Source organism: Hippoglossus stenolepis, chromosome 3, assembly GCF_022539355.2.
Source record: "Hippoglossus stenolepis isolate QCI-W04-F060 chromosome 3, HSTE1.2, whole genome shotgun sequence".
NCBI lineage: Eukaryota > Metazoa > Chordata > Actinopteri > Pleuronectiformes > Pleuronectidae > Hippoglossus > Hippoglossus stenolepis.
The window spans coordinates 17657972-17681639 of record NC_061485.1 but is presented as its reverse complement, the minus strand read 5'-3'; the positions used below and the strand labels follow the sequence as shown (position 1 = coordinate 17681639).

Genomic DNA, 23668 nt, shown 5'->3' with positions numbered 1-23668 from the left:
CTCGCGGTGAATCTGCTTCCTGCCACCTCCGCTGCCCGCTATGGCGTACTAGGAATCACGAAAGCCACTGGTAGCTTCAGTGTGTGTGTGTGTGAGTGCACAAGTCAGCTCACACTTAATGTTAAGTGCCTGTGTGTTTTATAGACTCATTCCAGTGACTCAGTGTGGACACACAGATTTCATGTTGTTAAATTGTAATCAAAAATGACAGTAGTTACGCCTGGTAAAATATTAATACCACAAATCACAGTTTCAGGGGACTACACAAAAAAATAAGTACATACACTAAATCTAAGTATTCACAGATGTAGGAATGATTTGATCATTTAGTTCAAACCTATCATGAGAAAATGTGTAATTTGATATACGTATATATATATATATAAATTGTGTCATGTGGGACAGTGCTATAGAGTGACATTCAACTTTAAAGTCTTGATGGCATAATAACTGATATAAAGTTACATAACATGATAGTCCCTCTGAAGTAATTTGGAACTGTGAATCTTATTCTATTGCACAATTTCCAAACTCAATCTTTTACTAAGGATCTGTAACTCGTGAATTATCTCATGTTAAAAACACCTTTATAATGATGCAGTCATACATGGTCTGATCTTAGTTAATATTAGTACTTTGATAGTTTCTTCGTGACTGAGTCCTTTTACTGACTTTACGATTCTGTGCTTGTGCTACAATTTAAGGAGCATCACACAATAGAATCAAAGAGCAGAAAAAACTCCCATAAGCTAAATAAATGATTTATTGTACAAAAGAAAGATGACAGTAAATAAACAACAAAAGGCAAAAATAACAATTGAACAGTTATTCATATGCACAACCATTAAACTACAAAGTTGGGGTGAATTTTTTAGGTACACAAAGAACGGAGGAATGAAGGGGGGTAAAGTGAAAAAACATGAGAAGCGGTGAACCTGTCCAAAACATCATAAATGTCAACATTTGGGTAGGTATTTACATAGAGATTTCTTACTCTCATATATTTATATGAAAAACACTCTCACACATACCAGTATACAAACACTACAATTCAAAACGCAACTTCTCAACAGCTTTAACCATTGTTAAGCCATAGATGTGGGCACAACTATTATTATTGTCATTATTATTATTATAATTATTATCATTATTATTATTATTGTTTATTTTGACCACACATTACCAGAGCCGCTACCATCAGTCACTCTGTCAATAACTCAATCTGAACCTGAGAGCAAGGGGACCCTGTGGTTTTCGTCTACACTTTTTGGGGAGGGGGAAAGGGGGATATCTTATGGGTTAAATGTTTGCACAGATTAATCAATGACAAATTTTGAAAAGCAAGGTTTTCTTTTTAGAAGGCGAAAGTGAGGTAGACAGACTTTGAAATGCATTGTAATTCATATTAATAAATAGACAATTGACCTGTTGAATTATTTCCAACCACTGCCCCTAAACCAGCGTTTTCTCTCCCTTTGAAATGTTCTAGCATATTCCTGTGATCACAAAAGTTACAGCACACAACATGTCATCCTCTACTTTGGCTAACAATCCCTGGATACTCTTCCCACATTCTCGTATGGGCTTCTTTCACTTAATATACACACAAAGGCAAAAACATGTCTATGCAAAACAGTCAACACGTTGTTTAAGTCAAAATAACGTTGTCTCTCTAACATGGTAACAGATTAAAGTTGGTGGGCGGGCCATTTCCAGTTAAAGCATTCTATGTTCATCGATCCAGACACTTATTACACACATGACTTATCACCCACAGCGGGCGAGGAGGCCTTTAAGGCCGCTGGTTCGGTTCGTCCAGGTTCCAGATTGGATAGAAGAAGTGTGTGAGTGTATGGACAGGCCCCCGCTTCAGACAAAAGTCAGGAAAGCGTGATGGTATCAAAAAGAAGTGATAACCTCTCTACTTTATGGTTTATCACCAAAGCTTGAATAGCTTTTTTTAAAAATCCTATTCTGTACAAGCTCTCTTGTGCTTGGTAAAACACAAACAACACTTTAACTCCTAACGCCATGAACGTCCCATAGTGCAAAATTTATTGTTGGTAAGGTAGAGTGCCCCCAAAAAGGTTTTTGTACCCCTTTTTTAATATATACATATATAATTTATATATAATGTCAGAAGGCTCTTCCTTTATCCAACAGCATAGTGCTTTCGTTTACAACAAAAGGATATCTTTGCTTTGACATCCAGGAGACAAAGACAGACTTCAAGCATACTAATCTACACTGTATTCAAGCACTAACAACATATTCTCCATGATGATGATGGTGGTGATGACGACGATGATGATGATGATGATGATATAGCTGAGGTTGGGGGCATTTCACAATGCAAATGTGTTCTCTAAACTTAAGTCAGCGGTTGAGTTACATTCTCTTGATTTTTTTTCTGCATGTTTTTGTGGTTTATAAAAGCTATTATTCATGAGCACAGTACTGCAGTTAAAGGATTTTTCTTTTTCTGAAACTAACATTGAGAAAAAGGGACTTGACAGTGTATTCTAACACAGTTGTGAACGCTGCTGTGAATATTTGTGTGTAAACATGTAGTCACAACACTTATCATACTGTAGTGATGCTCAATAACTTGTGTGTTTCATTACAGGTTATGTTTAGCTGTGGATTTAGTATTTGTATTACATGCTCGGTCCCAGGCCTCTTCAAGTTACAAGACAGTGCATTTACTACTGTTTTAAACATCTAATGTAAAAAAATGAAGGAGTTGAAGTAAATTTTCCTTGTTTACACGGAAGAAAGAAAGAAAAACTGTCAGGTTCTCGTCATCCTGCTGGACTCGCCCTCCTTCTCCTCCTCCTTTTTCTTCCTCATCTCCCAGAACAACTTCAGAGTGCATCTACATTATAGTTATGTGTCAAACTTTAGTGTGCAAGTCCAACCTCAAAATCTGAATGTAGAGCGGCAGAAAGGGCTACACCGACTTCATCTATCCACTTGAAAACAAAAAGACAAATGTAAGTGGGAAAAGGTTTTGTAGATGGACGAGAATGATAGAGGGCATAGGTTTGGTTTTGGATCTCCTCAACGCTTCACATCCCTGGAGCACATCTCTAAACATCTCTAAACAAAATATTGGATTTTGCACGAAGAGTATTTCTAATGGTAAAGTGATGGATTGTGAAAAGAATTCTGATCATGCCCTTGCCAACGTTTTTGTCGATCAAATCTCACCTGTACGTAAACGTAAAACATCACCTCAGGACTGAAACTGCTTTAAAAATAATATTGTAAATGCTCAAGTCTCCTGTGTCATTTCAACTCACTAACCTGGACATTTCACAAAGATGCCATGAAAAAAAAAACACAAACAAACAAACATAACAAACAAACAAACAAACTCTTTAACCCCCCACCCCAACAAAACTAACACGTACTCTATAACATAGTTTTGTCTCATTTACCATTTTTCTGAAGCTGCTCCTCAAGTTCAACCTCTTTAAATTATTCATCATGTTCTGTATTTCCATCACTCAGTCCCTTTTTTAATTCACATGTCATTTATAACTTTTTTTTCTTTTTTTTTTTACATTTAGAATCAATATAATTACTAGAAAGATGGAGACCCAGTAGGATGTTTTTGTGAAATCTGGTGCCGAGGGGTGGGTTCTGGTGCCGGGGGAGAGCTCCGTAAGGGTTTTGGGTGGTTCGATGCAATGGTGGCTGTACACAAGTGTGCGTTCGCCCCGCAGCCTAAGAGCAGCCACACCTATCCACCACCATCCCTGGGATCTTGCCATGGATAATCTGCTGCTTGTCATTGAAGTAGAGCATGTTAATGGGGGACATCTTGGTTGGGGTACAGCAGGGCCCTGCCGAGCCGCGGGGGTTAGCGTGCTGCACCAGGTGGGTGTGTGGGTATTTCTGCATGAACATGTACTCGCATTGGCCGGAGCAGTAGTTGGCTTTGTAGCGTTTGGGGGCAATGATCCAGTCCCAGCCGAACGCCTCGAAATCCACGGTCAGCGGGTAGCGACAGCAGCGAGACTCGGTGGAGTGCTCGTCACAGTCCAGGCCAAGGTTTCTGCGAGAACGCTTGGTCGTCTCGAGAACCTTTACTTCCAGGAACGGCTGCTGGAATCAGGGGGAGAAGGGGCAGGGCGAAAAGAAAGAGGTGGTTATAAAAGAACAGCACCGGAGACGTGGCTCACACATCAGCTATGGAATAAACAACTAGTGACAACTAATCAATGATGTTTTTCAAAAATTCTGTCCACCGAAGTTAGCAAATTAGACCGAATGACAGAACATCTCCAAATCCAGGTCGGTAAAGCAAGTCGCATCAAGACTCAAAGGAGTTTCAACGAAGTACTGAGTTGTGTCTGAATACTGTATTATGTTGTGTATTATTTTTACTCTGTAAATAAATGTGCAAAAAACACAAAATTATGTTTCCAGTTTAGATTAATGAGGGGAAATTAATTAAAACAACTGAAGCACAAGGCTGGAACATAAAACAAGAATAAAGTGAAGGGGTCTGAGTACTTTCTGAATGCACCGTGAGGAAGACAACATATGTAATGTTTTCCTTCAAGTTATATCGCAAAATCAATCAACAAATCATCACGTGCTCGTCACTCAACCTGCCAACAAATTCGACTCAGAATAGCATCTATCAAAGTCGGCTAACTTTACAAAAGAAACAGGGGAAGTTTCCTCATTGTCTCTCCCTGCACGATATTTTGCAACGTTTATACTTTTCTGAAGTTTCCTCATATTGTTGCTTTGATTCTCATCAAAAAATAGAGACAACATTTCAAAACAACTGCTGTTAAACCCAAGCCTTTTCAAGTTTTAAGTACTAAGTAATAATAACATATATGATTGACAATGGCTTGGTTAGGGAGAATGATTAAATTCATATTACAATATCAACTGTTTACACAGATTCATTGTATGTCCTGGTACATGGATAGCACATATTACTGGTTTTCCATAATATCAGGTAGTTTACTACACTGATGTGACACACCAAGTATTAATAATAAGATTGATTATTCATAATCAATTATAGATTATATAAAAACATATCCCTACTCCTGAGACCAGAGTAAACGAAACTAGTACCAAAAGTTGAACCTTTCATCTCATTTTATAGCTCAGCCGAGTCAAAGCCAGGATCTGATCTTAGGAGTAACCATGACAATGCAACACAGAACAGTGACACAATAAGTGTTTACAGTTTTCCATCAGCCTCTCAGTTTATAGAGTGCATGATGTCAGTAAACAAACAGAGGTTTGATAATCTCTGACTTACTCCAGCATTACTGATTGTTACAACCCAGTTTGAACAAAACTAAGCTGTTGAAAGTGACACAGACAAAAGCATGAAACTGCTTTAAATTCACTATCATTTTTCATGAGGCTAAATAACTGAATTTGTGATTTTTTAAGTAGGAGCACAATGTGCCGAGTGAGCAGGGATTCAATGAGCACTGAGAAGAAACTGGTCTCTCCTGACACTGATAGCTGACTCTGAGTGCTTGGTTTGATCCATGACCCTGGAGGTCATCTGCAGTCTAACATAACCTTGACCTGTGGGCAAAGCAAGCGGATCAAATATTTTACTCCATCATGTTTGTTTTACAAAGCCTTCCTGTCCCCACAGTGATTCCAGCTGGGCTCGAGCACAGTTTTTTGTGACGCATTCAAAAGAGGAAATAAGCTGAAAGGCCGTTGGGGGGAGACCATGTCAGCTTGGCCTTTAGGGCTTTTGTTGTAGAAAAAAAAAAGACCCAGAGGATCAGGGAGAAGCAGAGTTAGACTCTTTCCTTGCTTGTTGTGTTTTGTTTTATTTTTGTGCACTTGCCTTGTGTTTTTGATCTCTTCCTTTTTATCCCGCTCAAGAATAATATTGCACACTGTGCACGCTCTGTGCTCCGAGGGCAGCGACTCACTGGCCAAGACACCAGAGCTGACCTCTGATATGTGTTGTGAAGATCTGACCCAAATGACCACTTGGTAAATATTTGGTGTTGCTTAACTGGGATGACTGGCCTACATAATTCAACATCGATGTAGTATGTAACTGTCAGTCGAAGCAACTCTGGGATTTCTAACTAGATTAATGGTTCACTGGTGGTTTTGCTTTGAGACTAAAGTTTGAACTCATCCGTGCAGCCCCATCCGTTACATTAGACGTAAAGGCAGCACTTCATCGTGGAAAAAGAGAACCAAAGCAAATATGTAGGCCAAGGCAAGTGATTTATGTTTTTTACATTTTAGGACTCAAGAGGTATCCTCTCAACACGAGGCAAAATGCACTGCAGCCTGAAGAGAAAACCTTCAAACCTTTCAGCATTCACTTTCAATACAAGAGATTTAATCAATATTTTAAATATATATGTAAAAATAAAGAAAACTGCATACTAAATTTAAGGATTTCTAAAATATGTGAATCAGTGTACTGTATCTCCTCTGATCTGAAGATGGGATGTGGTGATGAACATTGATTCAAACAAAGCAGCTGTGTTTTCACTGGACTGAAGTAAATATAGAGTGGTCACGTCCGTTTGATGGTAACAAGGGGAAAACAAGGGGTGGCTTTTCAACACACGACTGGTATATAAACTTCCCATATAGTATATATGTTAAATTCTAATTATATTAGGTTATACTAGTGTAGTGCCCATTCTTGCCATTGCTTGGCCTGTGGCTCTGGAGCTACTTCAGAATTATTCCTTGTCATTTGTGAGTCCTCCTCAAACAGTTCTACAATACACTGTCACTGTGTTACATTGTTTGTGTGCCTGACATTGTGTGCAGAGCTTTTTATAAACAGTCTATGGTGCAGAGTAAAGTTAGAAAACTTTGCATTCATCCTACCTGGATTATCTGTAGTGAAGATTTTATAGTCAGTGTTTTTCATAAAATGAAACTGAATTAACCTACAGAGTGCTGGTCGCCTGTTTATTGAACAGGACAACACTACCTGTGCAAAGTGTAAGCTGATAATATGAACAGTTTGTGAGATATGTGTTCCGCAGATGGATGGTTATGATTTTAGATATCACAGAAAACAGCTCTTCCTTTGTTCTTACATGTACACTGACCTGAAAAATATCCTACCATGATCTCACACCGTTACCTACGACTAAAACAGTTCGGCCAGAATGGATTCTGGAGACTTTAACAACACAACTAATACACGTTAAAGATGAGCGAACCACACGTTAGAACCATTTGCTCCTCTAAAGAAGTGTGGCTGCTTTGGCACTGGTGGGAACTGTTGGGTTTCTCTATAGTTTTTACGATGGAAAGTGCCGTGAGATAATGTATGTTATGATTTTCCACTGCACAAATAGAATTGGATTGGATTGGTGGAGTGCTGCATGTTTTCTGATGTTAATACGATGAATACTTTATCATAACGCTGATTAATGTTATGTGATGCAACGCTGTCATCAACATGACGCAACTTCGAATGTGTCTCTCTCCCTTTTGTGCAGCCACTGGTTTTTATTCATTTCCGTTGATGATGATACACCAAAGCAAGCAAGTTTAAAGTCTAAAAGACTCTAAGACTCTGCAGGTTGATTTTGATACTTGGGCGGCTGTGGCTCAGGGTTTAGAGCGGGTCGTCCACTAGCCATAAGGTCGGCTGTGTGATTCCAGGCTCCCCATGGGCAAAATACTAAACCCCAAATTGCCACTGATGTCGTGCGTAGTGTGATGTATGATAGAGAAAGAAGCACTGTATGAATTTGTATGTGAATGGGTGGATGGCAAAAGCTGTACTATAAAGCGCTTTGAGTGATCATGAGGACTAGAAAAGCTCTATAGTCACTACAGACCTTTTACCAAATGATCACTGTCTGACCTGGACTTAAGAAACAAAATCCAGAAACCCGAAGCATCTGAAGCTTTATAAATGGTGTCAGTCATTTCAGAATCTAATCTGAAACAAGTACAAAACCTAAAGGAGACAATTGTTGTAATTAAACAATTGACACACAGGATGACATCAGTACCATCCTTCTTTTTCCCCATGACTATTATTTTGAGTAATTTTCAGTTAAGTGCAGACACACAGATCTAACTGAGTATTTTTTACACTAACATGATTTCAGCTGCACTGAATATGAGCTGTGATGGAAGTGATACCCCCCCACCCCCCCCACCCAAGGGACAGGTCTGAGGGTCCTTACCAGCCCCTCCTCCCCGGGTCTCAGCGAGGTAACTGCCAGATCATTGCCGCTCTCGTCGAAGGCGTTGATGTCGATTCCCCAGTTGGTGTGCGGCTGTTTGAACCAGTTCTGCAACACGTGCTTAAAGTCAATGCTCTGCCAGTGGCCCACTCTGGAGTTGAGCTCTATCTTCAGGGAGCGGATGCGGATGTGGCGGCTGCCCTGCTCCGTGACGGGCTTCAGCCGGAGGATCTGCAGGTAGACGGTGGAGGTCTGCTGCAGCGGCCGCAGGTACACCCACAGCTGGGCCTTCAGCACCTTGGTGAACATCAGCTTGGGGCTGAACTTGAAGAAGCAGCAGCTCGGCTTCCCGTTCACCTGCACCAGTGGCTCGGCTGTTGGAAAAGCACAGGTCACAGTTACACTTGTGATGTATATGAAGTTTACTGTATACATATGTCACTGAGAAAATCATCATTCCATTGATACTTGAACTTCAACTTCCCTGTTTCATATTTCATGTTTCTTCTTCTTTTGAGATTTGTGATTTCCCATCTCTCATAAAAACACAACACAACCCTTTAATACTTAAATTCTATACCACCAACACAACAGGCATTTTGCATTAATGTGTTCATATGTGGTGCTGAACATTATTCAGCAGGTTGTATCTGTTTACTCATGTTGACTGTTCCTGCACCGACATCTGCATCATTCACCACGAGCAGAGTTTTGCTCCCGTTCTGGAAGCATTGAACTCATCACTGCTTGTGCACCAGAGTCCAATACTGAGTATCACAAACAGCAAATCAGAACCTGTAAATGGGAATGAACATCTAATCTCAGTCACTTCAGCCACAGAGTGACTGGACTGGTTTAGAAACATGCTTAAAAGCTGAAAAGGACAAACCACATCACTTCTGATCTCTCTCTAGGAGAATGAAGTGAGGCATTCAGATATATAATAATTTACTCACACAGACTTAAAAATGTCTCTTAGCATTTTTCTTTTCAGTCATCACACTCATATATTCTTTGTACAGCAAAGATACATTTTTAGTTACTGAGCTTCTTCTATGAACCACAACTATTGTGCAAATGTCACAGCCAGACTCTGCATGAAATGAGAATCAGTGGTCAAGGTAGATATTTTAATTGCTAATTAATTGTAAAACAAGACAGTGTGTGATGTCACACAGATGTATTTGTGATTTCAAGGAATTTTTTGAAGTCAAATCTTCCAACAGTAATGTCGAGCTGCTGATGGATTAAAGCAGAAAGCAGGTGGCAAATTTAAGGGTTTCACACCATTAAAATGACGAGAAACAATCTGGACTGAAAACACTGTAGTTTTTATGACAGAGTAGAAAGTTTAAATGGAGCCGTGAACAGAGTTGTGACTGTTCGGGAGGCAGAGGGCACAGCTGCAGTTATTTGGACTGTTCAACTTCACAAGCAGTGTATGTGTTCCACACACTGATCATAAAATCAGAGACCACCACAGCTTCACATGTCACTGACACGCGATCACACTTTTTGTGTGTGACTCAAATGGATGAATTGAGGAGTGGTGTGCAAAGTTTGTAGCTCAACAATGGGATAGTGGTTGTTTTCCAGATGTAATCCCAAGTTTCTTCTTCTGTGATGAACATTACTTACCTCGGCCAAGGAGATAATAGTTTCACCCCTGTCCGTTTGTTTCTCAGGCAAAAAGCCTTTCTCAGGTTTCCATGAAACTTGGTGGAAGGATGGAACATGGAGCGTCGACAAAGAGGCAGATCCAGCATTCATTTCTATTACATTGCGAGAAAGTGGGTTGAATGCAAAAAGGCAGAGATCCTGATAAAATATTCAGGCATATTTTTGAACTGATATCTATGAGTGAGTACAATTTGGAGCGGCTTTAGCGAAGGTGTGCGCTCTAGCGAGTGCCATTCTAGTTATGGATTTGAAAAACTTCACATATTCTTCAAGTTTGATTCCATTTATGTCACAAAAATGTATCTAGGTCAAACTAAGAAAAGATCATCAATAAATAAGTATTTCTCTCCCTCCATGATGTTGTTAAACAGTGGAACCTAAACCTAAACCTAAACCTTTATTCTTGTTAACCTACCAACTGTTCTATGTTTATATGCGTGTGAGCCATCCGTTATCTCATGTGCACATGGTGCTGTTGTTTGATTCAGTCAGGTTACATTTGTGATTACATCCGGGTTGGAAAACAGAAACATTTGCATATTAAAACAAGGATCAGTAATGGTGGCCAGTAGCCAGATGGTAACCTTAGATTCCCCTGGGTCAATCGTAATGAAATGGTCTCTACCTCCACATTGCAACTCTCCAAAATTAAAACATCTTAAGTTTTTTAGTGGCTCTCCCTCCTAACAAATATATTTGGGGATTATGGGTTATGTCAAAGAGCACAATGCGTCCCCTCATATCGGCAGATTTATTCCTGTCATGATCCTCGGAGCTGGTCTTTCTGTGATGTGCACCACATGTCAAATCTGCACACGGTTCATTTACATAGACCTCACTCTGATATAATGACACCCATCCATTGCATTCATACATTAATTTCCATGTAAAGCGTTCATTTATTAAGGGAAATTTATTCTGCGTCTATCTGGCATAATAATTTGCCAACTGAGTACAAAAGAATATTTAATCTGCCCGTTTTCTCTGAGCATATTTGACATATTCCAACTCCAGATTAGAGCAAATAAACGTCTGTGTTCTGTTTTTTATCTAGAAGAGGAGTGTTGTTGCTCCATCGTTTGAAGAAATAAGAGAAAAAAAACAAAACTGCACGGACCTGTCAATCACTGCTAAATCTGAGGTTGCTTAGGCAACCTGCAAATGCTTCCTGGGTCAAAAGGTTATTTGGCACCTCAGCCTAGTTAAGAAATGGGATCAGGGGTCAAAACCGTCAGCCTCTTTACATCTCAGGGGTGCTGGGGAGGGGCAGGCCCTAATAGCCAGATTGAGTTTGAAGGTCAAGGTCGACCTTATGGCAATGGTAATATGTCTTTCTTCACAACACGGCTTTTCACCAGAGAATCATTTGAAATCTCAGAGACACAACAGCACTGAATCAGCCACAGTTTGTTTTTGTTTTGATCAGGGTGGAGATTCTCCAGCCAATGGTGGACTGTTTATAGAACCTCAGTCGACCAGGAGGTAACACTGCACCAAGTTGTTTTCTTTTTACACTAAACAAGTGTTATAATTGAATTATGGTCATGCATTGAGGGATATGAATTCACCGAGGTACAGATGGACTATCCATTAGAAGAGTCCAGGGCGAACGTTGAATAAGGGCCAAGCCGGGGACAGACGTGGTCCTTCAGCCTGTATTTTCCAGGGACAGTCATTAGTGAGTGTAAATTATAGTGTCTCACGCTGGACAAACAATATGTCAATGTTCCTTTTGGTGGGTTGCTGGGGTCACAGCAATTAACGTGGGCGGTGTTGTGTTCGCTCATCAGCACAAAACTGGGAATGAATGATTCTGCAGTTTGCTTGGGGTTTACTTGTTATTACTACTTTTTGTTTTGTTGTTTTGAATGGCAACAGATACACACAGCTCTTCCTCTGCAAACTATTCTCACTGCTTTGGCGGAGTTCTTGGCGGAGGAAAAAAAAGGAGACAATCCAGCAAACGCTGCTGAGTTCAACGGCTCGAGCAGAGGTTTTTCTTGAGGAGGAGTAATCTGAGAAGCAGGGCCCGTGTGCCGTGATCCCTGGTTATTAAACACACCTGCACAACATATGCAGGTCATGTTAAACAATGAGCGCATTGATAGGCAGAATCAATTTATGTCTTTATGGATCCTTGTAAGTGCACAAGTAAGCGGCAAAGCGTGGAGGACAAATGCCTGCAGCTTTATTACAGCCCACATCTTGGCAGAGCTCTGCACTGCAAAGGCGAGCTTGTAAAGATCAGAAAACTGACGGGATATTTAATCCTCCTACCTTAGCTAACAATCGCTCCAGCTCCAATAACACGCTAATGTTGGAAGAGGTCATAATTTTAGCTGGAGCTGCAGTTTTTATAGCTTAATTTCCTGAACAATTGCTTTAGTTATAGCTCTTTGCAGTAACACTCTGATTTCAATCCTGCAGTGAGGACAGAAATTCAGGTTTTGTGTTGAGCCCCACCTACTGGAGCAATGGAACCTTTCTCCTCGACCGCGCGGATAATGAGAGAATCTGGCCCCTTTACACTAAGAAGTGAGAAAACAAGTAAAAACCAGGAGAAGTGTGGAGTGTGAGGTGTTTTTTCCAAGAAGAAACAGGCTTGTTTGCTTTTCCTCCGCGTGTTTCCAGCCTACTTCATTATTACAGCAGCTTATTTCCCTGTGGTATAATTGCAGCATATGCGGCGCATGAATTTTACTGCCAACACCCAGCAGGCCTGCAGGTGAGCCTATCAAACATCTGGTGGATTCCCTGGGTACCTGTGTCCACGAGTTAGCCCACAGCCTCCTATACATGCATGTAAAGGGAAACATATATACGGTATAAGGGTTTATTCACCGTGCCATCTGTCCGCTTTGATGCATCCGTAGGCAGTTTTTTAGTTGAATGTTTTTAGTAAAACTGTTGAAAAGAGATGGAGAGAAGAAGTTATAGAAGTTATATGATATAGGTCACAAGTTACCAGCAAGTGTCTAAAAATGTTATATTATGTGATAAAAAAAATAGCAGACTCTTTATTGAGCAAATTATAGATGGAAAAAGCACATAAGGAACCGATAGAGCTCATAACGAAGAGCAACCTCACTATATTTACTCCGATGTAATCTCTCCACTCGATAACACAATCATCACAATCTCAACAAGATTAAATTGTCGGTGAAAGTACGAAAAAGAATTGTCTTTACTGTTTTAGAACCTTTTGCCAATGTTAGTTTTAACTTTCTTTCTCAAAGATCTGGCAACAACAAAAAAGTAGGCTACTGGATGATGAATTTGCTTGGCAGTGACTGATGACTGATTGGTTGTCATGATTTAACAGATTAGCTGTGGTTTGTCACAGATGTTTTCAGCTTCAAAACAACCTGAATCTAGCTCCCATTTTATGAGAGAACATTTTTTTCCTTATGGTTCATTTTTAAAAGAAAATCCAAACTCTTGTTCGACAGTCGTGTGCATGTGTTGTATACATGTGTAGTAACATATGCCAATCAGGTGAAAAAAGCCAGCTCAAGTGGGGTGGGGAGAGAAATGGTCATCTATTGTTAATGTCCAAATGGATAATGCATAATGGTATAAACCTAGATAGGAGTTACATTTGCATATATATATCTATATTTTATTTTCTTAATGGGAAATGCAAATGGGCCATTTTGTGGTGAGTGTGTGTTTGGGAGCCTTCATGTTGAATAAATGTGACTCTAGGGTATCCCCACGCACCTCGGCATATTAATCATCGTGACACGTTCACGACCCTTCTAATAAGACAGGGGCCACAGTGCACCCCCTCAAACATCCCATCCCACCCCAGCCCCACTCCCTCTTTGTCCCTCGGCCACTCCCAAGGGACGGGAGAGGGTAGTGGGGGAGGCCAGGCTCGAGCTGGGGTTGGACGGGGGGGTGTGTGAAGTTAGACCCCCTCATTCAGAAGCTGTCCCCTGGGACAACGGCAGGCACAAGACTCCTATTAGGACTGAGCACAGTAGCCCCCCAGGAGCAACAAAAGACACCTCCTAATGCTCCCTGTTCTAGTTCAGCGAACACACACATACACATCCTCACTCACACACACACACACACACACATACGGAAACATGCAACTGCACATAAACACGCACACAAGCTCCAAACTGACTGACATCAGCAAATAGACTCAAAGCTCATTGGTTTTAGTGTTTGGGGTTATATATGATGTATTATAAGGGGAACGTCTGCGGAACATCTCCAGCAGGACGGGGACAGAGCGTGAAAAGAGTGAGCGTGCAGTGAACTGCAATAAGGTGGACAGCTGGACAGCAGGAAGCATGCTGTGGTCTCAGCGCCTGTGTTCGTGTGCATCCACACATACATGCAAGACGTTAATGTCAGAGGACAATGCTCTGCTCTGCCTCCAAAAGTTACAACCAAAAACTTTTCACTTATTTCACACGAGCAGATCTCTGCGTTCTGACTCATTTGCTGCTGCACAATCACATTTTTTTTAGAACTCATCTGAATTCAGCATTACAATCAAGTTCTTTTAAAGGAAACATAACAGGTGAAACTCTAAAACAACTTGAAACAAGTGATTCATCAAAGTTAAAGACCATCAGTGCCAACAGCTCTTGTGAAAATGCTTCATCACCTACTGAATGATATCCACATGATGCTTTTGGAAGGAAAAAGAAAGACAATGCAACTCCGTTCATTTATGGAACAAGTTGTGTTAACTAGGATTAAATTAATTGCAATAAAAGTGAAACCTCTGCTTAACGTTGTTTATATTGTGATGATTCTCAGGGTCTAATGATGTGCTGCAAATGTATCCATCTATATTTTTTACTTTTAATCAAGTTACCCAAAATGCACCGTGATAAAATGTCAGTGTGTGTTTCAACTCACACGTCACTTGCACAGCCAGTAAACTTTTTATCATTTCTATAAATGCAGACAAAAAGGACAAAGTGATAGAAACTCCCGCAGCCTGTTAGTATGTCAATAAATGTGGTGATAATATGCTTTGTCTTCAACTGACTGTTTTACTCTTTTTGCACAATTCATCTATTGTTTAACTTTATAAAATAAAGAACAATGTTTAGACCCACAGTCGACTTGCACTGCTCCGCTGGTCATCAAGCTGCCGCACTGTCGACAATTGTTGCCAAAGAAATCAGTGCATGAAAATGAATCAGTGTGTGACAGAAAGCTTTGATTTTATCATCAGTTTTAGACAGTAATAACGGTTTAAGCTGCCATCCTTCCCAGTTCAGTGTAACAGCTCAACAGAAGACATGAGTCCATTAATGAGTCAAGGGACTTAGTTCAGAGGTCTGAAATAACTGCAGGAAAGAGTGGACTAAATATTGTAGAAGTTTTCAGATAACAGAGATTAACTAAAGTTAACTAAAAATAACTAAAGAAGGAAAGCAAATATATTCATGTAGCACATTTCAACAAGGCAATATAAGAAATAATGCAATCAGTGTTCAGCCTTGATTTTAAAGAACTAAGAGATGCAGCAGATCTACAGTTCTCTGGGAGTTTGCTCCAGATATGTGGAGCATAGGAACTGAATGGTGCTTCTCCATGTTTAGTTTTGACTCTGGCGACAGAACCTACTGACTGCTGACCCTTGATTGTTCTTCTCCATAAATGACAAATTCTTCATCTTTGTTTAATTCAAGAAAGTTCAAGCACATCCAACTGTAGATTTGCTCATTGAATTCTATAGTCCTCTAGTAATATGGTCATGTGTGTCATGTGCATGATTATGATAACATATTTTTGTTTCCCAAATCTGAGATGGTGGGAGCATTTAGATGTTGAAGAGAAGAGGCCCCAGAATAGAGTCTTGGGGAACTCCATGTCATTTTTGTCCACTCAGATATGCAATTACCTACTGACAATCAACTATGAAAAGATTATTTTAGAAGAGAGCATTTATGAGTTCTATGAGAATGGAAAAGTAAAGAGCAAGTAACTGTTTCAGTTCTTTCATGGGACCTATATTATTTTTTCTCTGCTCATAAAGTAATTATTGTTTAACTTTGTTAATAACATGAAGGTTTTAATTTCCTATAGCAGCAGATTGTGGATCCTGACTTCTCTTATAATTTGTAAAGTAAACCCCATTAACACAGTTTTTTCAGTGAAAGAAATGCTAAAGGAGAGATTGTTCTGAATTGAACAGGTATGTTGGATAACGAACTTTGGTTGTTGATACTCAGTCTTAAGTCAAACCTCTGAGATCTTGTTCCTCTCTAACGAGACATGATCAGTATCTTTATCAATGGTTATTTTCAAGTTGTATATTTATAGGATAAAGCTACTGACTCACCTCAAAGTGTTACATTTTGCATATGTGTGTAAACACATTATATTTCTTCACAGTGCACAGGCTGTCTTAGAGGACCAGTGGCTTGGTCCATGAACACTGACCAGGACGTGATTCCTCACTAGCTTCCCAGTCATGAACACAGCCAATTGTGTTTTGCTGGAGATCTCACAACTGGAAACTAATTTGAGAATTATGCCCCCATGCCACTCAAGCTATTGACATTGTACACAACTTTCGATACTTTACAAGCAAAATTGTACAAACACCTGATTCACGATCACAGTTATGCAGATGACGCCCACATTTATCTATTTGATCTGCTATAACGTTGCCTTATACAGTCTGAACTCCCCAAAGCTAATTCGCTCTGTCTTTTGTCATAACTAACATCTTCTGGCCCTGTGGTAACTGTTCAATCCAAACTCAACATGGAGAGGCACCACTGAGTTATTAGGCTCCATGTGGCTGCAGCAGAACTCCAGGATACAAAAGACAATGACTAAAGCAGGTGGTCACTCAACACATCAAGTCAATTATACACACCAAACTACCATCCTGCACCCTTCTATATTTGTGTTTTCCCTTTTGTGTTCATTGTCTTTCACATCTCATGAGCTGCGTCCAAAAGCTGTGCAGTATGTCACGTGGGACAGGTGATCAGTATTGATGTATTGATGTTGTTCAACCTGAAACACTCTCAAACTGCACGAACACAAACTCATAATAATATTGATTAATTTCATCACTTTAAATGCTCAAAAACGTGTCATATTTCTGTCTGTGTTTTTGTTTGAACATAAATCAGCAACTAAAACAAATCTCTGAAGAACCCAAATCCGTCAGAGCCTAAGCTATGACAGAGTTTTCTCTCAAGACAAAGTCAGTGTACCCACTTTGCGCTTCTTTCTATGCAACATGAAAATATCTATCGTTCCCCCTTTATGAGCTTCTCTTGATCCATCTGTGCTTGTACATTATATAAATCAAACCCTGCTCTTGTCCCTAAAGAAATCACTTGGACTGTGCATTTTCATAATGAACTTCCCGGAGTGATGTGGGTACGGCAGGCAGAAAATACAACCACAGGTGATAAATCTAGTGAGAAGCTGCTCTCCTTTGCACGGAAAAGAGGCTAATTAAATTTTCATGCAGATAATCATGAGCTAATCCACTGTTAATTGTGCCTCTTTCCAACACAGTGGCTCCCTCATGGGATCCAACATTATGCCCATGCAGCATTTCCTTTGCTTAAACGCCTCTTAGATTTAATGGACTCTTCCACAAACTGATCCTCAGCAGCTCCTCGCACACGACCACACAAAGCCTGAACGCATCCATCAACAATAATCCCCTCAATGATCTCCATTTTATCTTTTCACTCCCCTCCTCCTCCGCCTCCTCCGCCTCCTCCTCCTCCTCACTCATGTCCCTACACAGGGCTTAATTACTGGCCTGAAGTAATTATTTCCTTTATTAGTGAAACATAACATCTGTTTCAGGTCTTTTTAATTGTACCTATAAAACCCTTCCATGATTTCTGTCCCTTTAGGATAGAACTGGGCTGCTTGTTGCTCCCTGCGGACTCCCTGCCTTCTTCCTTCTAAGCCTCCCCCTTCATACCCGCAGCATGAGCCGCAGCGCACCTAACTCAATCACACTCTATGACATCCTTTAAAGAAGCAATGAGGAGCTCATCAGCAGATACATGCAGAGACAGAGAAAGCAGGAATCAAATTATTCCTGCACGGCCACGTCCACGAACCGACATTTCAAGCAGTCTTGCATCCCTCCTCCAAACTTCTCAGGGTTGTATTTTTGGTAAAAGCATGCATTAAAATCCAAAGCAACATATTCCCAAATGCCAAAAGAACAGGCCGGCTGCAGGGACCGGTACACGGGAGCGTGGGAATAAGGGACGGAGGGTGGAAGGAGTGAGATTCCTGAGGTCCTGGGGAAATTTTGTCCCTGTATTAATAGACTTTAGTCCCTTTGAAATTTTATTAGCCATAAAGTTGACAGTATGTTGTGCAATTTCTACAGTCCTGTAGACCTTTCTTCCTTAAGTTTTTACTCCTATTTAAACAAACCAGTCGTGCCCTGGTGTCCAAACAATTCAACGCCAAAGTTTATCTTTCCCTCGACTGATGCTTGCAACTACACAGGGAGAACAGGTGTCATCGTCAAACTGAGACCTCCATGGAATAAATAAATCTATAAAAGCCTCACATAGTCATTCCAGCAAACACTGGCCAGTGAGTTGAAGACAGTCCGACTTTGCTGCTCTGTCCTTTTAGCGCTCTCCCTCTTAATTTTTATGGTTCCTGCACCTTCAGGAAATGACCCTTTTATAGGGTCAACACTATAAAAGACTTGTTTTTTTGTGGGAGTGGTTAGTAGATGGGTGTGTGAGTGAGCGTGAGCGTGTGTGTGTGTGTGTGTGTGTGTGTTTGTGTGTGTGGGGATAAGTGTTCAAGTTACTACCGGTTCGTCTTTGCTGCCAAAGAAAGAGACCCGATGAGGTTAATAGTCTCCTCTTCCAATATATCACATAGCTGTGAACTCTGTGACCCTTTTTGTCAATAGGAGAACTTTTCTCTGGAGTGTGTGTGTGACTGTGTGTGTGCATGTGTGTGTGTGTGTGTGTGTGTGTGTGAGAGAGAGAGAGAGAGAGCATCCTTTGGCATCTACACGAGTGTGCACATGTGGAAATGTGTACATTCAAACCTTTACATGTGCGAAGATGTTCATTTTATTTACTCCAGAGTTGTGTAAGCCTGTGCTTGAAGTGAATGTGCCTCATTTTAGCAGAATTACATAATCTTACAAGTATAGCACTTTGTTATGGCCTACACACAGTCACGTGGACGAGACAAAATGTGGGTGAAAAACGTAAGTTTCAGAGGTTTCGAGAGAGCTGAGCCAGTCACAAGAAATGTTTCAAATGTGATCTTCTTCATGTCTAAACCTCAGTTTGAATTCTATTGAGAATAAAGTGTTTCTCTGCAAACAGTCACAGATTTCCCACATTGTGGCCACACTGATGTGTCCATTTTCAGGAAAGAAATTCAAACTTGGAATAAAGTCTGGTAAAGAGGGTAAGCCAGTGCTGCTCTCTGCTGGATTCTCTGTTACTGGACAATCTCAAAATGACTGTCACGGCAAAAAAATATCTCACAGAAGAAATCAAGAATACACAATAAGCTGCTCATGAACAACTTGTGACCTCCATGCAAAAGAAGTGATGATACAACCACAAAGGCAGTAATCCAAGTCAACAGAGGTGCCACGGTTTCTTTGAATCCTACTTGTCATACGCTCCAGGACAACAGTTTTCAACTATTTCCAATTGGTCTCTTGAAGTGAAAACATGTGCGGTCAGTCAGCATCAAAACAAACAGAGAGAGACTGAGAGACAGAGAGGAGGAGAAGGTCACTGACGGCAGAGAAAGGTCTGGTCGAAACGTCTTGGAAAGGTGACAAATGGGAGACTAGTGGGGTCCAATCCTCACCCCACCTCTGGCAAAACAAAGCCAAGCTCCAAAATACACGCTCGCCACAACAACACACATACATCAACACGTACAAACTCCACAGGTCAGTATTTGCATTCATATGTTCATTCAAACAGATTAGTTAATAAACAGTCAACACCCATCCCCTGTTCTGTGCTAGAAAATGACCCTGATATACTGAGCTAGTAAATTGAGCCATTTGTATGTGTGAACAGCAATCGAAGCGGGTACCTACACAACGCACTGTATGCAGGGAGATGTTTTAGAACATAAAGTGCTGCACTATGATATAAATAGCTGTACTTTTCCATGAAATTTCATAGTAATTAGAGACCAAGAAGCATGGACCCTCTCAACCCCCACTGCGGCACCCACGTACCTTGAGTGAATACTAAGAAGCAACTCTGGCACAGGTCCAGTTCAGTATGTACTGTGTGAACCCACATGGCCCATCAAAGGCAGTGTGCACGACCGTGAAAGGGTGATTGGGTTCGAGGTGCGCAGGGAATAGTGTTTGAAGTCCTCCTTCTATCAGAGAGACAGAAAAAGGCACTTTTAATCCTGTGGGATCACCAAGGCGCCACAGGCGAAAAAGAGATGCACTCATTCTCTCAACTCTTCCATGAGTACCGGAGAAAAAGGAGAGAGGGAAAAAGGGAGAGAGAGGAAGGCTAACGGGGAGGAATGTGTGGGCGGGGTGAGGTTGTGATGATGTGTGTGTGTGTGTGTATTGTACAGATGATAAGAACTGCAGCTGACATAAAGAGATGAGACATACAGAACAAGAAAGGAAATGCTGTAACATGACAGATAAAGCAGTAAAGTCAGTCATTACCTCCTCAGAAACATGCACTAAGCCAGCATCATCCACAATACCTTTCCTCTGGCTTGAGAGGGCATCCAATTACTTTGCATGGTACTCTGTGTGTGCATGTACATGTGCGTGTGTGTGTGTGTACTGTACAGCTGATGTGTGAGTTTCATCTTGTATATATTTACAGGTGCAGATGGAATAATCCAATATGGGGCTGATGTGCTCATCAGAGAGATCACAGCAAGTTATTACAGAAAATCTCTGTTGTCAGCATGAATCACGTACACTGTACCCTGAGTGTTTGTGTACGTGATAGATAGATAGATAGATAGATAGATAGATAGATAGATAGATAGATAGATAGATAGATAGGAAGGAAGCAATGTTACAATGGATTCAATGTTTAAGTTGTCAACAAGGTTTTGCAAGGACAGTTTTGCAGGTGTTATTTAAAAATGATAAAAAAAAAACAGAAATGATTCAGATGACCTCTACCCCCACAGTTACAAATGTCCACTGATGTTTTTTTCTGTTGTAGTCACAGAGACAGGTCGGAGGGGTGATAACATTATTAAACGACAAGATAGTAAATACACCTGGACCAATGCATTCAAAATATATAGTTATATAGATGTTATGCTTATATATATACCCACTACTTAGCATGGAAATCCAACTAGTTCCATAACAAATGACAACGAAGAGAGTTTTGCAAGTGGCAAGTAAAAATAATCAAGATCATAACTATTTACAACTAAATCTAATGATAGATAGATAGATAGATAGATAGATAGATAGATAGATAGATAGATAGATAGATAGATAGATATCAGGACTATATCTTTGTTCAGTCATGGAGTAAAGGGAGAACAAACAGATGATTTGGAGTGTGTTTCCTCCGCCTTGTGCAGAATATATTACGTGTGTAAATGTTGTTGAACCCCGCAATTCTGCAGGAAAAGGTCACACACTCCCCTCGACACTAAGTGATTCTCTGTCTTTGTGTACTCGTGGTGGAAAAAACGCGAGCTGCGCCTATAAACTTCGCATTTAAAAGGCAAGTGCGGCCGAGGGGGGCCGCTGCATGAGGGGAACAATAGCAGCTTTTTGGACACACTTTTTCTCACTGCGATGAACAGCAGGGAAACCGGTAGAGGCTCCTATAAAAGAGCGATAGAGCACAGCTGCCAGGGTTCAACAGTAATTTTATAAAACGTCTCCAAGGGCCCCGGCCTGCGGTTTATCTGTGGATTTATGGGAAATGAGAGGGCAAGCAAATTGTCAGGGGGCAATAATCGCAGGGCCTCGTGTACGGCATGATCATAACTCCAGAATTTAGGGGCTTTTATGCAAAGCAGGACATTAAGGCTAAAAGTGATGCAAGTGCCAAATGCTGCATTATCATTAATAATGCACTTGACATTCAAGCGGCTCTGTCGCGCGTTTAGCACCAAAAATATGACCTGGAAGGATAGAAAAGTTTGGACATGACAGCAGGATGGTGCACGAGCAGCTAAATACTAAGGACTCAGACTTCCATCAGCATCCTCATCATCATGAAATCAAAAGTTCATCAGGCCATATTGGAGCTGTCTGTCTCAGGCTGACGAGGCTCTGGCTGCTGAGTATTGATTTATCAGCTCCACGCGTAATCCCTATTTTGACAGCCGTGGCCAACAGCTGACCAGAGCCATTTGTCTAATTTTATCAGTCAAACACACATAGTGGACCCACCACCGATCTCAATGTGAAAAAGTATGTTGTCTCACTGACTTGACTCCTCTGTCCACGCAGCAGGCCCTGGGTCACTTGAACCTATCTGTTCCACAATTACGCACACGACGCATTTGGAGACAATATTGCTGCGGGGTTGTAAACAACTACTCACGCTCAGAGGCCATGGTGATCACGGACTCCGTGGTGGCGTGGTACTCATCCTCCTCCATAAACTCATCCTGGGACGACGCGTCCCCCTGGAAGTCGTGGTGGTCCAGGAGCTGCTGGAGCGGAGGCGCCTTGGGCAGCAGCTGGTTGACCACCTCCCGGCTGATATTGGGCGCATGCTTCAGACGCAGCTTGCTCAGGATCTGGGACTTGATGGTCTCCAGCCTCAGCACTTTGCTCTGCTCCCTCCACACGCATGCGGAGCACTCGTGGGCACCGGCGTCCTCGTCCAGCAGCGGCAGCCCGGCATCCGTGGGCGTCTCGCTGGCAGGAGGCAGCAGCAGATTGGGCTCGTCGCTCCCCGACTGTCCCAAGGAGATGAGCACCATCAAGCACAGCAAGAAGTTGTACCTCGGCATGACGATGCGCGGACACCAGGCAGCGCAACTTTTTCTTTTATTTCTCTGCTCTTTTTTACTCCCTTGATCCTGTTATATCCTCTCTCTCGGACGTGCGCCGTTCCTTGCCTTATCCTACAAAAGGCAGGGAACCAGTGACATGCGTCTAATCCAACACGGTCAGCCCAAAGTTGCTGTTTTTTTGCAGCAGAAGCCCTTGCAATAAATTCTCCAAAAAAAGAAAGAAAAGTGCGTTCCAGTGTTTCTCGGTACGGGCTGTGTGGACTGAAAGTGAACTAATGATCTGTCTGATGCATGCACAGCCTGCTCACGTGTAGCAGGATATAGGCTCTATAATGGCTGTTTTGTGGGTCTCCTGTACAATTTAGTCCGTGGAGGTGTGTGAATGTTCAGAAGTGTCACTGAAGAATGTGCAAGTGCGGTCAAAAAGGGGCTCTTTATATATCTCAGCTGCCCGGTGTCGTAATCCGCCTCCATTGGCTAAGATTGCAACAAAAGGCTTTTAGGTCTGTCACCAAGTCAAGAGGGACAGAGCGAAGGGAGGGTGCGCGCACTGTTATGAGAGTATACATGTTTTTACAGTCACAAACAATGTCTCACATTAGCGATATCGGCAAATTAAGTCATTATGATGCTGACTTCAACTACTGCGCATCTTGTTTTTTTATTTTTTTTAATGGTGCAAATCGGGAAAAAAAGACGCATATTCTCCCAGAAATCTCTACATCCGCACACCAAACACACGCATCTATATGTTTATGCTGCATTTAATGATACAAAGAAATCACTTTAGATGAATCTTCATGAGCTGATCAGATGCAGAATCATTGGATCTTGCACGAGGTTTTAGGTCTAAAAGC

General features: G+C 41.3%; 1 protein-coding gene across 2 annotated transcripts; it reads right to left on the bottom strand.

The window, feature by feature from the left end:
• Nucleotides 1-745: 745 nt before the first annotated feature.
• Nucleotides 746-23205, bottom strand: LOC118101889 (growth/differentiation factor 11). 2 transcript variants are annotated; one of them, XM_035147956.2, is made up of 3 exons: nt 22394-23205; nt 8184-8557; nt 746-4110 (listed from the first exon to the last, which is right to left on the bottom strand). In XM_035147956.2, exons 1-3 carry the CDS (start codon nt 22806-22808, stop codon nt 3730-3732), a joined length of 1170 nt encoding a protein of 389 aa, XP_035003847.1. In that variant the 5' UTR covers nt 22809-23205; the 3' UTR covers nt 746-3729. The 2 variants fall into 2 exon arrangements, with proteins under 2 accessions (XP_035003847.1, XP_035003856.1); XM_035147965.2 differs by having other exon boundaries at nt 746-4107.
• Nucleotides 23206-23668: the final 463 nt, after the last annotated feature.